This window comes from Chelonia mydas, chromosome 8 (assembly GCF_015237465.2).
Source record: "Chelonia mydas isolate rCheMyd1 chromosome 8, rCheMyd1.pri.v2, whole genome shotgun sequence".
NCBI lineage: Eukaryota > Metazoa > Chordata > Testudines > Cheloniidae > Chelonia > Chelonia mydas.
The window spans coordinates 83,204,816-83,221,081 of NC_057854.1; the positions used below are offsets into that span (position 1 = coordinate 83,204,816).

At 41.3% G+C, this 16,266-nt stretch overlaps 1 protein-coding gene across 10 annotated transcripts in view; it reads left to right on the plus strand.

The window, feature by feature from the left end:
• Window positions 1–16,266, plus strand: part of SLC44A5 (solute carrier family 44 member 5) — a 179,283-nt gene that overhangs the window by 108,649 nt on the left and 54,368 nt on the right. For all 10 annotated transcript variants that reach the window (XM_037907465.2, XM_037907467.2, XM_027824998.3 and 7 more), the window contains exon 3: window positions 13,745–13,818. In XM_037907465.2, the coding sequence (XP_037763393.1) occupies window positions 13,745–13,818 (74 nt within the window). The remainder of the gene's footprint in view (window positions 1–13,744; window positions 13,819–16,266) is intronic.

Here is a 16,266-nt window from a genome sequence, read left to right on the forward strand (position 1 = left end):
AACTTATAAGGTTTATAAAGCACTTTTGAGATGCTATAGAAGAAAGGCAAATATTTTATCATTCAAGGTTCAAACCTTGGCATGGAGCCTTCTGTGCAGTAGAACTTTGCCTTTGCTGCCTTCTGCAAGGACAGGTGGCCTGACCCACTCCTATTCCTTCCTGGATTTAAATGAGCGTGGAATTTGGGGACCAAACCGAAAAAGAAAAAAAGTAAATCCAGTTTGATCTGACCTGAAACCATTTTTTTCAAGATTTTTCATCAAATTGAAAAACACAAAAAATAATTTTTAGTCAACAGCGAGTTGACCTTTTTTGGGGTTTTTCACCCTTATTTGTGAGAGGTTTTTTATATTGACCACATTTCAAAAATATATGTTGTTTTGAAATGACAAGCTCAAGCCAAAATGTTTTGAAATGGTCAAATGAAAATCAATTTTTTTTTTTTAGTGGCCCACACAAGCCACACCCTGGCAGAGTCCTGCCCCCAAACAAGAGGCAAGCCATGAAGAAACAATCAGAATTTTAAATTCACAGCCTATTTTGGAGCAGCTCTTCTAAAACTAAAAACAAGCAACTAGATATCATTATTGAGGTTTGTCCGTCTTTAAAAACAAAACCCTGAAAAGCTTGGGCTGGGTAGTTAAAGGAAGAAGAGACTGCATCAGGAAAGATACAGGATGAGAGTAAATGTTTTTTACATGTGGCCATATAGAGGCAAGTTCTTACTTACTAGTCTTATTTCCTTTCTTCTTTTACTACTAATTTAATACGGATTTGTGAACAGCAGTTGAAAGCTATAGAGTGCTGTGTTTAGAGCTCTGGGACAGCTTTGTCCTTTTGTTACATTTTAGTTGGCAGTGGGTAGTGCCTATAGTGGCTGTTGAGTACAGGTAACAGATAAATCCCATATCAATCAATCAATAAATATAATCTCACTTTCAGACTCGGTTTCCTTCCTTCTCTCGTCTCCCCTTTTCTCTGATTGTTTTGTAGACTGATAGATTTTAAGACCATTATGATCAAGTGGTCTGCATAACACAAACCTTCTGCGTAACGCAAACCACAGGTAGAACCTTGCCCATTAATTTCTGTATAAAGCCTGTAACTTCTGTTTGATCTATAGCATATCTTTTAAAAATATATCCAGGCTTGACTTAATGACTTCAAGTGATGAAGAATCCACCACATCTCTAGGTAAGTTGTCCCAACAGTTAATTACCCTTAGTGTTAATTTTTTGTGTGCCCTATTTCTAGTCTGAATTTGTCTAGTTTCAGGTTCCGCTCAACAGATCTCCTTATACCTCTTTCTGCTAAATTTGAGAGTTACCTTCTATGAGAAATCTTGTCCCCATTTGGGTGCTTGTACACTGTGTTCAATTCACCTCTTATCCTTTTCTTGGATAAACTAAATAGATTGTGTTCTGAAATCTCTCACTATAAGGCATGTTTTTCTGGTATTTGAATTATTCTTGTAGCTCTGTTCTGAACCCTTTCCAGTATGTCAATGTTCTTTTTGAAGCGTGGGCACCAATAATGGGCTCATTAATGCCCTTTCTTTCTACAACATTTCTGTCCTCGCCTCTGATCCACCTAGGGTGACCAGGTTTCCTGATTTTATAGGACAGTCCTGATATTTGGGGCTTTTTCTTATATAGGCACCTATTATCCCCCACCTCCTGTCCCGATTTTTCACACTTGCTGTCTGGTCACCCTAGATCCACCTGTCGGCAGCTGGCTGAGACTGAAAATATATCCCATTAAAATGCCAAAGACATTTTCCCTAACCCACAAATCATAGTCCCCAGGAGAGATGTTCTGAATCAGTTATATTTCAGTATGCTTATGGCACTGATTTGAATCTGGAGTGGAATCCTGGTCCCATTGAAGCCAATGGGAAAACTTCCATTAGCTTCAATGGAACCAGGATTTCACTTCAAGACACTGTCTTCCTGCATCCCACTTACCTGACTGCACTAATAAAATAGACATGATTTTTTTCTTCTCTTTATCTGTGTAACCATCTAGAAAATAAACTTACGGACCATACGATGTGTGAATGGCCTTCATGATGATTAGATTTACAGGCAGGTTTGATGATGGTTTTTATTGTAGCTTCAGACAGAAAATCTGTCTCCAGACTAAAATGCCTGTTTTAATATTCATTATCCTTACACTACAACATAGTTATCAGAATTGGGTTTAACATTCAGACATCTTTTGGTTGAACTAGACTGTGAAAAAATATTTAACCATCAGAATATGAAATATGTTATTACCTTCTGATAAGATCCAACAATTTACTATTTTGTTAGAATTTATATCAGCTCAATCCCAGGCTCTGCTGGGAAATGAATCTTAGTTTGGTGCACTTGCACTGTACAAGGCTTATTCAGCATTCAGCCTTCCTATGTTAATCTTTTGGGATATATTTAATATTTAATACTGATAGTTACTGAGAAAATGGAGTTTTTTGAAAAAATCCATTTCAGTCTGCTGATGAGTAGCACAGATGTGAACATAAAATGGGGAAATGATATGCATTGGACTTGTGATGATTGCAATATTTTATTAGAATTGCCTCCGATTTTTTTAAACTTCTCAGAAAATATAAAAGCAAATGTTAGCAGTAGAAGAGAAGATTGCATGGTGTGTCAGTGTCACAGCTTCTCCCTCTAGAAACTTAGATTTCAGTCCTGAAATTAGGTCACAAGTCAAATGAATTCCATGGTCCCAGCCTATTTAGTTCTCATGAACACTTATCCACATTACACAAAATGCTGCACTTCAGCACAGTGGGCAGACTCTGCTCAAAAGAGGCTTCCTAATGGAATAAGTGGGGTCTTGAAGGTCAGAACAGGGATGCATTTGCAGAGCTGTGGGAGGAAGCTTGTACAAAGCATAGCCACACTATGCTTCGCTCTAGCCAACTTTTTTCAGTTCTCCTCTTCACTGAGCATTAAAATTTCACACACACTAGAAGACTGAGGGGAAACAGCATGATTATGTACTTTGTCTGCAAGCATGGACTTTAAAATATTAAGGATCACATTTTACCCAAAATATGAAAATAAGCTAAAAATAGAGACACTAATTTTGTAGCAAAACATGAACAGATACAAATTCTTCAGGTCTTAACCCTTTGTATACACTTATGTGTCTGTCTACACAGATAAATACGATCATACATATATACATATACAAAATTACACTGAAAATAATATTGAAAATCATCTTCCAAACAGATGGATGGATTCATTCCCATTCAATGCGTCTGGTTTCCTTTTTTATCTCTAGTGTAAATATCGGAATATCTCTTGAGCATGTATTTCTGATGTGCTCAGATTCAAAAAAACTAGTTGAAACAAGCTAAAAGCTCTCTGTCCTCAGGATAACACTCCAGCTGGTAAATTAATCCAGTGAGTGTTTGACTGAAGTGGTATGGTTGATTGCAGTCCTCAGTCTGTCTTTCCACAATAATTTTGGGCCAGATGCTCAGCTGGTGTAAATCAGTGTCTCTCCATTGACTTCAGTGGAGCTATATTGATTTACACCAGCTGAGGAGCTGGCACAGTGATTATTTCTGGAATTTTTAGACAGATCCAATAAACAGTGTGAAAACCACAGAGAGCTGTTCAGCATTTTCATAAATAGTGTATTTCACATTCTGGGGAACAATCCAGACGAGTTGAGGGGTTGTGTCATTGCCTGCCCTGTAACCTTGAGGACCTCAAAATGTTTTGCTGTTTGTAGCTCCAGGCTACCTTACAACCAGCCTATCTGCATGCAGGTCACACTCTAACGGTCTGTGAGCTGGTTCAGCATTTCTGACCCCAGCAGCCGTTCTGCAGACTCACTCTGGCTTTTACCAGCCTGGGTCGCTGTTTGCAGTGTGACCCCAACACACTTGCAGTCCCAGATTTCCCTAAAGCTGTGTGCTCTGCAGTGTCCAGCCCTCTTGTGGACAGATCAGAGAAATAATAAGATTTGTTTGTTCCTGTAAAGACACACAAATACATGACAGCTTATTAACTTAAGTAGGGATAAATAACCACTCCCTTTAAACACCACACTGAGTTGGTTTATAATAAAATAAAACATAGGTTAAGTGAAGCTGAGTAAAAGGAATAAAGTTAGAAAGGGTTACTAGCAAATAAAAGTGAAAAAACTAAGTCTAAAACTTGAGCTAGCAAGATACAGGCTTTATTCAAGATGGTTTCACTCATCAGTCATTCTTCTTCCCAGTCATGGCTAACTTTCTCCTTTCCACAGAAGCACAAGGGGCTGGCTTCTCTTTTCTTCTGAGGTGAAAAATCTCACCCATGTTCAATTCCAGAGACTTCAACCCCATCTTGGTTGAAGGACCCATCTTTCTCAGCTTGCAAGAGCTCTGGTCTATTGTCTGTGCAGTGATGGTGCCAAAAATGGCTTCTGTCCTTGTTTATATCTTCCAAGTTCAAAGAACTGGTTTCAAGAGGCAGAATGACCTCATGCTCTTCTACCCTTTATGTGGGCTTCCCATCCTTCTGTATGATTTCTGTGTAAATGGTGCTTCCATTGTTTCTGATTCCACCATACTTAATTTACAAAGGAGACAGGTAGATAGCTGGGACATTCCCTCCTGTATGGGCAGACTATATAGCCTAATATCAGTGAGTATCTGTAATTCCTTATATAGAGTTAATACATATAGTTCACAATTATATGACTCACTAGTGTGTTATTAGCTTTCAGAAAAGACCTCACTCTGTACACTTTTATAATACAGCAATATTGTATACAATCAGTTGAATCAATTGCTTATCATTTGAGGTTCAGCATCCCTGTCTTTATAGACCAGTAAGCCTTTGAAATGGATTCTTCTGGAAAAGTAAAACCCAGACCTAGCTCTCTCCTGCTGGGTGTAGACCAGTGTCTCTCAACATTCTGATACCAGGGATCGGCTTGCTGCCTTCCTAAACTGTGCCAATGAGATCTCAGGGACTGGTGCCGGTCCACAGACTGGTAGTTCAGAAACACTGGTGTAAACAACATGCTGTCTTCTCCCCTGCTTGTTAATGTGAGGTTTGCCTCCTCTTCTTGTTACGTTGATAAGTCTGTTTTACTGCTTATATGTATATTGAGGTAAACACAGATTCCTTTGTTTAGGCTAGATATGTTTAACAACCCCCCCCCCCCCATACCTGGTTTGTGTACAGTGTTATTGCAGCCCAGGAAATGACAAGTGGGTGAAGTAATATCTGAAAAGAGCTGTGTAAGCTCAAAAGCTTGTCTCTCTCACCAGCGGAAGTTGGTCCAATGAAAGATATTTATCTCTAAATTCCTGTTTTGAACACATTTTAGTTATAATTCCAGTATACCCATTGTGTACATACAACATGCAAGAATATTAACGATCAGTGAGTTACTAGTTTTCAGATGATACCTCACAAGACATATTTTGTTCAAAGGTTTTACCGTAGTGTGTAGGCTGTAACTAGAGGGATACTAACTGTCCGTGTATAACAGGTATTTTCATTCCTGTGAAGTGTTTGTAGCAACGAAGGAAGTGACCTATATTGGGAAAGTCACATAAGTGTGCATTAGCATAAAATCATGATTCATAAAGGCTTCAAGGGTGACTGTCAAGAAATGTTTCAGGCCAGAGCCACACATTTTTTTTGTCTTGACTCTGCCGCTACCAAGAATACGATATAAATCATGATGAAGTTTATAAAACACAGCATTATGTCAATGTGGGTGATTGCTGCTTAGATACCTAGGTGATAGTTACCTTTGACTCTACTTTGGATATGCACATCCAGTCCCCTTCCTCTTTCCCCACTAGGTCTTGTGTGTGTGTGTGTGTGTGTGTGAGTGATTGCTGCTTAGATTCCTAGGTGATAGTTATGTTTGACTCTACCTTGGATATCCACATCCAATCCCCTTCCTCTTTCCCCACTAGGTCGTGTTTGTGTGTGTGTTGGGGGAAGGGGGGGGGTTCTCAGAGTTCTGTTCTTAGGCTGCTCCCCTTCTGTCTTTGCCCCCTTTCTCAAAATGATCTTGTCTGTTCACACAGCTCCAACTGCCATCTTTTACACCAATGACTCTCAAATCAGCCTCGCTACTCCTGGCCTCCATTGTCCATTCGCGCTCACATCTCAACCTGTCTTTCTGATGGTCTGAAACCTGAACTTTTTAAAACTGTGCACTCATTAGGGCAAGGCCTGTGTCTTCTGCTGTGATTGGAAAGTGCTTAGCAGTTTATGGGTGCCTCTGCAATATAAATATTAACTTTCAACTTTTTGTGGCTATCTTCCTTAAGGGTCAGGCTGAGGAAGAAACCATAAGTGTTAGTCATTTCCTGAGCTCCATCCAAAACACAAACTCTGCCCACTCATGACTCTAAAATGAGGTGCTGCTCACAATAGATTATGCTGATCTTCGTGATAGGATCATCTCACTCCTTTCTTGGGTACTGTGGTCAGTACTGAAACAGTTGACAATTTAAATGTCAACATCGTTATCATCAGGCTTCAGAGTCAACAACCTGAAGAGTCTGACGCAGAGGAGTGCTAGCAAGAAACAGATTATTTCTTATTGCTAATGGAATTTTAATCAGTGCCTGTATCTTTGGCAACACCCTGGGATCTATATTGTTGTAGTATGTTATACACCTCACTGAGATGAATGGGCATTTTCACTTTTCTTAGCGCTCCTGTTGCAAGCTCTCAGCAGACATCACTTCATGGCTTTCTTCTGATTCACATTTTGCAGATTTCCTTTGCAGCCATAAAGGCTAGAGACTTAGTTTTTTTTAAATTAAAGCTTTCTGGTGCACAATATTCAGCCACCAAGAAGAAGTACAGCTCAGTGAGACAACACGGGCCAGCTCATTTCAACCCCTCTCATTAAAGATTCTCTGAAGAAAACTTAAGAAAATCCAGTGTTTAGGTTGATAGGTTAACAAAGCACTGTTTGCATTAAAACCTCTTTAGTACCTTTCTTGCGCACTTTCTAGTCTCCACAGTAGGAGCGGTATGCTCAAAAGGAAGTATCCCTGAACATACTGAATCTGCCACTAACTCAAATATTTATTCAGCTTTGGTGAATAGTGCCCTTTGGTCTGGCCACACTGATAAAAAGAAAAGGAGTACTTGTGGCACCTTAGAGACTAACCAATTTATTTGAGCATGAGCTTTCGTGAGCTACAGCTCACTTCATCCGATGCATACTGTGGAAACTGCAGAAGACATTATATACACAGACATCATGAAACAATACCTCCTCCCACCCCACTCTCCTGCTGGTAATAGCTTATCTAAAGTGATCATCAAGTTGGGCCATTTCCAGCACAAATCAAGGTTTTCTCACCCTCCGCCCCCCCCACACAAACTCACTCTCTTGCTGGTAATAGCCCATCCAAAGTGACCACTCTCTTCACAATGTGTATGATAATCAAGGTGGGCCATTTCCTGCAGAAATCCAGGTTCTCTCACCCCCTCACCCCCCTCCAAAAACCACACACACAAACTCACTCTCCTGCTGGTAATAGCCTATCCAAAGTGACCACTCTCCCTACAATGTGCATGAAAATCAAGGTGGGCCATTTCCAGCACAAATACAGGTTTTCTCACCCCCCCACCCCCATACACACACAAACTCACTCTCCTGCTGGTAATAGCTCATCCAAAGTGACCACTCTCCCTACAATGTGCATGATAATCAAGGTGGGCCATTTCCAGCACAAGTCCAGGTTTTCTCACCCCCCCCCTCCCCCCACACACAAACTCACTCTCCTGCTGGCAATAGCTCATCCAAACTGACTACTCTCCCCACAATGTGCATGACAATCAAGGTGGGCCATTTCCAGCATAAATCCAAGTTTAACCAGAACGTCTGGGGGGGTGGGGGTAGGAAAAAACAAGGGGAAATAGGCTACCTTGCATAATGACTTAGCCACTCCCAGTCTCTATTTAAGCCTAAATTAATAGTATCCAATTTGCAAATGAATTCCAATTCAGCAGTTTCTCGCTGGACTCTGGATTTGAAGTTTTTTTGTTGTAAGATAGCGACCTTCATGTCTCTGATTGTGTGACCAGAGAGATTGAAGTGTTCTCCGACTGGTTTATGAATGTTATAATTCTTGACATCTGATTTGTGTCCATTTATTCTTTTACGTAGAGACTGTCCAGTTTGACCAATGTACATGGCAGAGGGGCATTGATAAAATGTCTGATAAAAGTACCAGCCACTCTATTCAGATCCATACCAGCTGAGATGATCTCTCAGTTCAGGCTATAATCAAGTAGGGGAGCCTGAATTCTGTACTTAGACCACAAAACAGACAAAAATTCTTTTTCCTACAGCGTGGTTTCTTAGAGGGATTTCAAAACATAGGCATCAAGCCTGCAGAGAATTCTGTGTGAGCAGACCCCTGCACTCAGGCAGAGCTCCATTAACGCTGAGCTCTGAGCAGCGTTGATGCCTTAACGGTCACCTTAAGTTTGTCCACAAAGGCGTGATATTTCCCATCGTCTATATTTATACATGTAGATTGTGAGCTCTCTAGACGGGGGCAGAAGCTGTCTTTTTGTTATATGTTTGCACAGGGCCTAATACAAAGGGATCCAGGTCTGTGGGTGCTGTCATAATACTGGTACAACTCTAATATTAAGAATAATGGTTTCTTGCTAGTGCAACATCTTGGACAGAATTGCACACGTAAGACATTATGAACTGTAAAAATAATGAGGGCTCCTTGTGGCACCTAAATTTGTTAGTCTCTAAGGTGCCACAAGGACTCCTCGTTGTTTTTGCTGATACAGACTAACACGGCTACCACTCTGAAACCTGTCATTATGTAGAATTGGAGGATGAAGCCAGCAGAAGCAAGTAGTCCCCAAGCAGAATCATTAGCCACGAAATGCATGGTTTGTCAGTGAATAAGTGCTTCCAATATACTCAATATTCATAAAAAGAAAAGGAGTACTTGTGGCACCTTAGAGACTAACAAATTTATTTGAGCATAAGCTTTCGTGAGCTACAGCTCACTTCATCGGATGGCCCCTACAATATTCGTAGTCATTATTTATTTATCTGAATCCTGTTAACACCCCCTATGTACTATGTTATCTCCATGAAGACACAGGAACAAAGTGTTTTCTTACTTTGCGCGGCCACATATAACAAAGTGAGTAAGCCAATCCATTTCTGAAAGGTGTTAGAAAGCAAAGCAGTACCCATAAACTAAACAAAATGACAAGAAGTAGGCAATAAAATCTAGCATGGGGGCTAGAAATGTGCACTTATCAAATGAGATTATTTTATTACTTCATCTGGCTAAAATGAATCTGATGGGTTTATCAGTGATTTATTTCTATGGAGACAGCAATGTTCAAGTAGAATAGTCAGGCTAACAACAAAATTTGGGCAAGATATTAGGGTGCAACTGAAGTGCAAAAAGGCAAAAGAGCGCTGCAAATTTCAAATACAGCCATGCTTTCACAATGACTTTCATGTTGTCCGGTGCATTTTAATTCATGACACAATACAATAAATATTGTCTGTGTGCATTATCATACTCTGTTACAATATCCTGTTATCCATGCAGTCGTTGCTGCTGGGAAAAGGTTTGGATTCCATTTTTTGGGGGTGAAAAAATGGTTATATTTTTCCTTTTGTAATTTTTGCGTCATGTATCCCATGAGGATGATGGGTATCTTTGTGTGTATTTACAGATATATTATAAAAACGTGGCAGTGATATCCATGTGAAAGGCTGCAGGGGCCATATGATAAATTGCATTTATCATGCACTCTCTCCTCAACACTCTGCCCACTAATCCATCTCCCCTAGCATTTATTCTACTGTTTCACCCCCTGAGCAGCTTCCTGCAGTTTCCTTGTCTTGAATACAAATACAACAACAAAATCAATTCGCCACCAAAACGTTTCTATTTTTTCCCTAAATGTGAGCATTTCCGCTCCAAAACAAAACCAGTTCAAAGCCCAGCACAGGCAGTGTTCAGTCCTGATTACAGCAATAAATGTAATCTCCCAATCTCATGTGACCCTTCAGGGCTAGAAATGGGAGCCTAATCCTTTTGGGGAGGGGAGATTCCCAGCATTCTATTTGCTCCAGCTTTGAAAACTCCCAGTGACTTTAAGGGAGTAAAATGATATGTGTGGAACAGTTATTTTAGGTCATTTGGTGAGGTATTTTATATTTTTGTTTTAATTTTTCTCTCCTGCTAAACCTTGGATTTCTAAGGTGAAATCCTGGTCCCACAAAGTCAGCAGGACTTTTGCCATTGATTCCACTGGAGCCAGGATTTTACCCATGGAAACAAAGGCACCTGTCTGCACAGGCAGAGGGGTGCAAGAAATAGTCCCAATAAATTTATTTTAAAACTCTCCAAACCACGCGCAGAATAGTTTCTGTGCAATTATTATAATTATTTAATATTTATATTATAGCAGCACCCAGAGGCCAGGATCAGTTGTGCTAGGGCACTATAAAATCTGTGTCATACCCAGAACAGGAAATGGTGTGAGGTGGTAGAAACATTTGACACTTGAATAACTGCAAAACTTTAAGGGATGAAGTGGCACAAATGGGGATAGGCTCTGATCATACATAATGTGACGGGGCAAGGCCGGATGGCTATAGAAAAGGAGTGGGAGATAGATATATTAGCTCCAGGCTAAACAAATCCCTGGTACCAGGACAAGTGAAATGGCAGCTGGTCCAGGTCAGTTAAGGCACCTGGGGCAATTAAGAACTTTCCAGAAGGCAGGGTGAATGCTAGGTTGATTGGGACACCTGAAGCCAATCAGGGGCTGGCTGAAACTAGTTAAAAGCCTCCCAGTTAGTCAGGTGGGTGTGCATGTCAGGAGCTGGGGGAGGAAGTTGCGCTGTTGGAGAGGCTGAGTAGTACACACCATATCAGGCACAAGGAAGGAGGCCCTGAGGTAAGGGTGAAGTGGAGCTTGAGGAAGTGAGGGCTGCTTGTGGGGGAAGTAGCCCAGGGAATTGCACAGGTCATGTTTCTAAAAGGTCAGCTACCATAGCTGATACTATTAGGGTCCCTGGGCTGGAGCCCGGAGTAGAGGGTGCGCCTGGGCTCCCCCCCCCCCTCCTTTGCCCCCTGATTAATCACTGAGACTGGGAGACAACAGAGACTGTGCAAGGAAGGATAACTTCTCCTCACCTCCCTCACTGGTTTATGATGAAAATGGCTCAGTAGACTGTGACCCTTGTCTCTAGAGAGAGAAGGGTTATGTGGAGGGTCACAGTGAGCCCCTGAGGCTAGCGAAATCCACCGGGAAATGCGGGACCCACGGAGGCAAGGACAGCGCTTTGTCACAGTAATCATAAATACCATGTGTACAAGAGGGTTCTGACAACAAGAGACTTATAATTAAAGTATTGCAGTTTCCTACTTAGCCTTCCATTAGTATTTTTACCTGAGTTATCTTTTATTAAACACTGCACCATTTAACAGCCACTCTCTGGAGGGTGAGAAACTGAGCCTGAGTAAAGTATCAGAATTAGTGTGAAACAAAATGTTAGCCTTACATTTTAAAAGGTTTAGTGCTTCTGCTGGTGTTAAGCGAAGGAAGCAGGTGACCCTATTTCCATTCATTATTTATCCATTTTGTGATACCAACTAAAATCTAATCTTCAGATTAAAGCTCTCCTCATAACTGTAGCATGCTGTCGTCTGTTCTCCGGCCAGACACTCATTACAGGGCCCTTGAGAAAAGCTTCATCTGTGACAACTGCAGCAAACGATAGCTTAAAGCCGCGGTTCTCAACCACGGGTCCAGGGCTCCCTGGGGGGCCATGAGCAAGTTTCAGGGGGTCCGCCAAAATAAACCAGAGAGCAGGGCCAGCATTAGACTCACTGGGGCCCAGGGCAGAAAGCCGAATCCCAAGCCCTGCTTCTCGGGGTTGAAGCTGAAGCCCAAGAACCTTCTCCCCAGGCAGAAGCCTGAGCAACTTAGCTTTGTGGGGCCCCTTGTGTCATAAGGCCCTGGGCAATTGCTCTGCTTATTACCCCTTAACACTGGCCCTGGCTTTTAATCTACTGAAAAACAGTTGTTGTAGACATGGGTGGGCTGTGGAATTTTATAACATGTTTGGGACTGGGGGCTCAGAAGGACAAAGGTTGAGACCCCTTTGGCTTAAAGAACAAGCAGGGTTCCATTGTCAGTTCTTTCAGTTTAACAGACTCTCCTTCATTAGATTGCCTTAGCAGATCCCTATAGTTACATAGACCTGGAACCTAGTGCTGAGATTGTTTCTCTATGGAGAGGCACATGGGTCATTCACTCTTAGTTCCTTTTTCACACCTAGAAATGTCTCTCCAAGTTTTCCAATTGTTTAAAAGTTGTGTAAACTTTCCCCACCTTTCTCCTCCTTCCCAATCATTGGGATCCAGATCTACTCTTCACCCTGTCCTTTCAAACCCATAATTAAGTGTCCCCTATCCCATATCTCTCAAATTGGCCTCTCTAGTGGGGATCACTTTGGCCAAAAGAATCCGAGAGCTATAAGTCCTTATGTCTAATTCTCCATTCTTAATTTTTAAGGACAGTATTTCTGGGCTTTCTTCATTATACCCATCATGCTGATTGCAGCTGAATGATGGGACTTTTAATAAAACTCTGGCAAGATCTCTTTGGCCATTTGGGGGGTTTCAGGACAAGGGTGCTGGAACAGTTTGTATAGTGGGAGTGCTGAGAGCCATTGAACCAAACTGTAAGTCCTGTATATAGTGGAAATCACTTAAAGTCAGGGGGTGCACCCCAAACACCCCTAATTCCAGCACCTGTGTTTCAGGGTGAATCCTCCCTACACACACACACACACACACACTTTATCCACTTTAAAAAAGAAACTTTAATTTATCTTTTCTAGATGGGGCTGTGGCAAAAATAGATGTTGGAAACTCGAAACTCACCATGGCTAAACTTCTCACTGAGGAGTAATGCCTCTTCTTGTGCTTGGAAAAAATGGTTTTAATTTACTAGAGTTGGTTTGTAACTGTATCCTGAATGTGTGCAATAGACAATTTTGTAAAATACATAGGAACGTACAATAAATATATATACATTAAAGAGTACCGCTAATTAAGTCTGCACTTTTCAAAACAGACTGACTTTAAGGGTCAGATCCTCGGCTTGGCCTTGGCCAGCATTGGCTTCAGTGGAACTATGCCGATTTACATCAGCTGCAGCTGGTAGCTTTTGGGATGTTAATTGATACGTCTGCTTGTTTAGACTCCTAGGCCAGGTTGGAGGTGGTTTAGTTTGGTAAGGCAATCCTTTACTTTCTTTTTAACTAGAAACACTCCTTAGTCCACCTCTAGAGTGATTGTTGCTTAGTAGTCATCAAAAGCAAGGACTTCTTAAGGTAAGTTTATGAAGGAGAAGTGGAAGCTAGATAAGTTCAGACTAGAAATAAGGCACAGATTTTTAATGGTGAGGATAAATAACTATTGTTAAAACTTATGTTGGGTCAAGGTGGATTCTCAATCATTGACAATTTTTAAATCAAGATTGGCTGTTTTTCTAAAAGGTGTGGTATACTTGAAAAAGGAATTAATTCAGGAAAATCCTGTGGCCTGTGTAATACAGGAGGTTAAACTATATGATGTCCGTGAGCCATTCTGATCTTATAATGTATGAATCAATCATTTACAAAGGAGTAGTTATTTTGGACACCTTTCTAATTCTTTAAAATGTTCCCTTCTGTCTTTAGGCACTGTACGGATATTCTGTGCTGTGTAATCTTCATAGTCGTCATTCTGGGTTACATTGCATTAGGAATTCTGGGTAAGTAAACGCAGGTACGGTAGTGACTTCTCTTGCAGGGGAAGTAAATAAGTGAGTCATTATTTTTAATTGAAGAGTCCATTTAACTTTAAACTTTCTAATCAATGAGCAATGTGTTTCCTAGAAGGAAATCGTGAATCATCTGCTCACATTAAATATCTGTTATAATCAGGGAGAGGTTGAAAATGATGTGTTTATTGATGAAAAACCCAAAGTAAAATATATGCAGGTAAAAATGCCATGGTTCAATCATTTTGCTATCATAAACTATAATTGAGACAGGAAAATCCTGGCACTTGTCACTCGTCAAAAAACAAAAGCTAGAGAAATACGTTTTTTTTTTAAAGGGGCTTTGCATTCTTTAAAATATTAGGGAGAGACTCTATGGGAGCAATGAATGGAGCAGAAAAAAATTAATTTAACTGTAGGACACAGAGCTGTTTGCTTATCAGGATATTCCGTGGTATCGTTTTAGTTTGCTTGTCTGAGAGAACTTCACTGAGACTATCTAAACGAGTAAGGGCAAATGCCAGCTACCATAAAAGTACAGTTACTGTGTGTTTGCATATTTGGCTGAACTTAATTTCCTAATAAAAGACCATACGGCCCTGGCTTAGACACAAGAAATGTCATCGCTCTTTTTTTAATTTTGTGTTAGTATTTTCTCTACTGTACAAAACCAAACTGCTATGTGTAGTGTCAGAAAATGACAATAAGCAAGATTGATTTTACACAACCAGTAGAAATCAGTAAGTATACAGGAATGTACATCATCCTCTCATTAAAATATACTATTGGCACAGTATCCCAAAAGTCATTATTTGTTCTCTGTGTCTCTTCAGCTCTCTGTCTCTCTCACTTTACCTTGTAGTATTTAAGCACTGAACTGGTAGTTAAGATTTTGCTGCTTCTCTCTCCAGGGGCTCCTGTGTATGTGTGGTGTTCATTCCCTTGTTCACACATACTGGTTGTCCCTTCGTGGAACATCATGCTTTCAGAAAAGGGGAAAGGGAAGGAAATAAAGTGAATACACTTGCAAGCAATAACAGTCAAGGGAGTCATTGCAGTTGAAAGGTAGCACCACACACTGACCCCATAACAGGCAGTTGTGGTCTAATGAATGGAGCATGATGCTGACAGGCAGGAGGCCTGTGTTCCACTCACGATTATGTCACTAAGTTGCTGTGCAACGTCAGGCAAGTAACGTAACTGATCTGTGCCTCAGTTTCTCTATCTGTAAAACCAAGGGCTTTGAGATCTATGGATGGAAAAAAATCTGTATAAGGGCAAAGAGTTAACTAATAAGCAATTAATACAGGTCCTGTACCTGTGTACCATACATGGATCCAATACTTTAATGGTTTCATTAGCTGTGGGATTCTCCTTGGGGACAGTAGTGGGCAGAGGGTGAGGGAGAAGGGTGTCTCTAACTGTAATTCATGCATTATTTTGTCACATTCAGACTAGCTTGTCTGCAGTCCTTTGGCTTCCTTGCACAGGTCAGACTCTGGTGCTTCCTTAACATTGATGGCATCCTACTTCTGGATGAGGATCTGTCTGGTCTGTACCTGCTGCTGCTACTGAAGTGTGTCTGAATGAAATTTTGCATAGGCTCATCTCATCTCTGCCTCCTCTTTTGATCCTGCTGCTTGTACTAGTTGTTGTAGAGTGATGCTACGATCCTAGTTGCCCCTGCTTTAATTGCCCAGTTACATTGTCTGTACCTCACTGGCCTCTTGTTTCCATTCCAAGCTGGTACCAGCACTCATTTGACGTGTGTGTGTGTGAGAGAGAGAAACTCCACTCAGAGTTACAATAGACATGAGGAACAGTTGTCTCAGCATGGACATTATATGTGTCGTCACAGCCTCCCACCTGAAGCAGGAATATCCCACATTTGGAATATTTTACTTCCCTGTTCCCCCTCTAATGTTCCACCAGCTCTTCCTGCCCCCTGTTTGCTCAGCTGGTGTGTTACTGTTCTGTTCCAGTCCTTCTTTCACATCTCAGACACACAGCCTGAGTGGAGGAGCTGGACTCAGATCGTGGGAGCATTCCTTGTTCTCTTTAATACGTGAACACTCCCCTGACAGGTGAGTGGCCCCTACTCTGGATGTTGTGTTGGACAGAGTATTGGCACACTGTCAAACAGACAGAGAGAGGCAGAGGCGAGCACTGGCAGTTTGTAGTTGTGCAGCATTCTTGTGCATTCAGATCTTCCTGCCAGCCTGTACAATCTCCCTCCAGCACTGCACAAATCTCCCTTAATCCTTTGGCTAGACTTGGCAGCTGTGCATGTGCCATTTCCAAACATCATGTTCTGCATGAAATACGTAAATAAGCCGAGGGAGGCAAAAGACGACTGGTTGGCCAGATTCCTCTCTTCCCTGACTCTGTGGCCTCAGACAATGGGATCAGTGTGATGTGTGATGGTGAATTTGTACATTT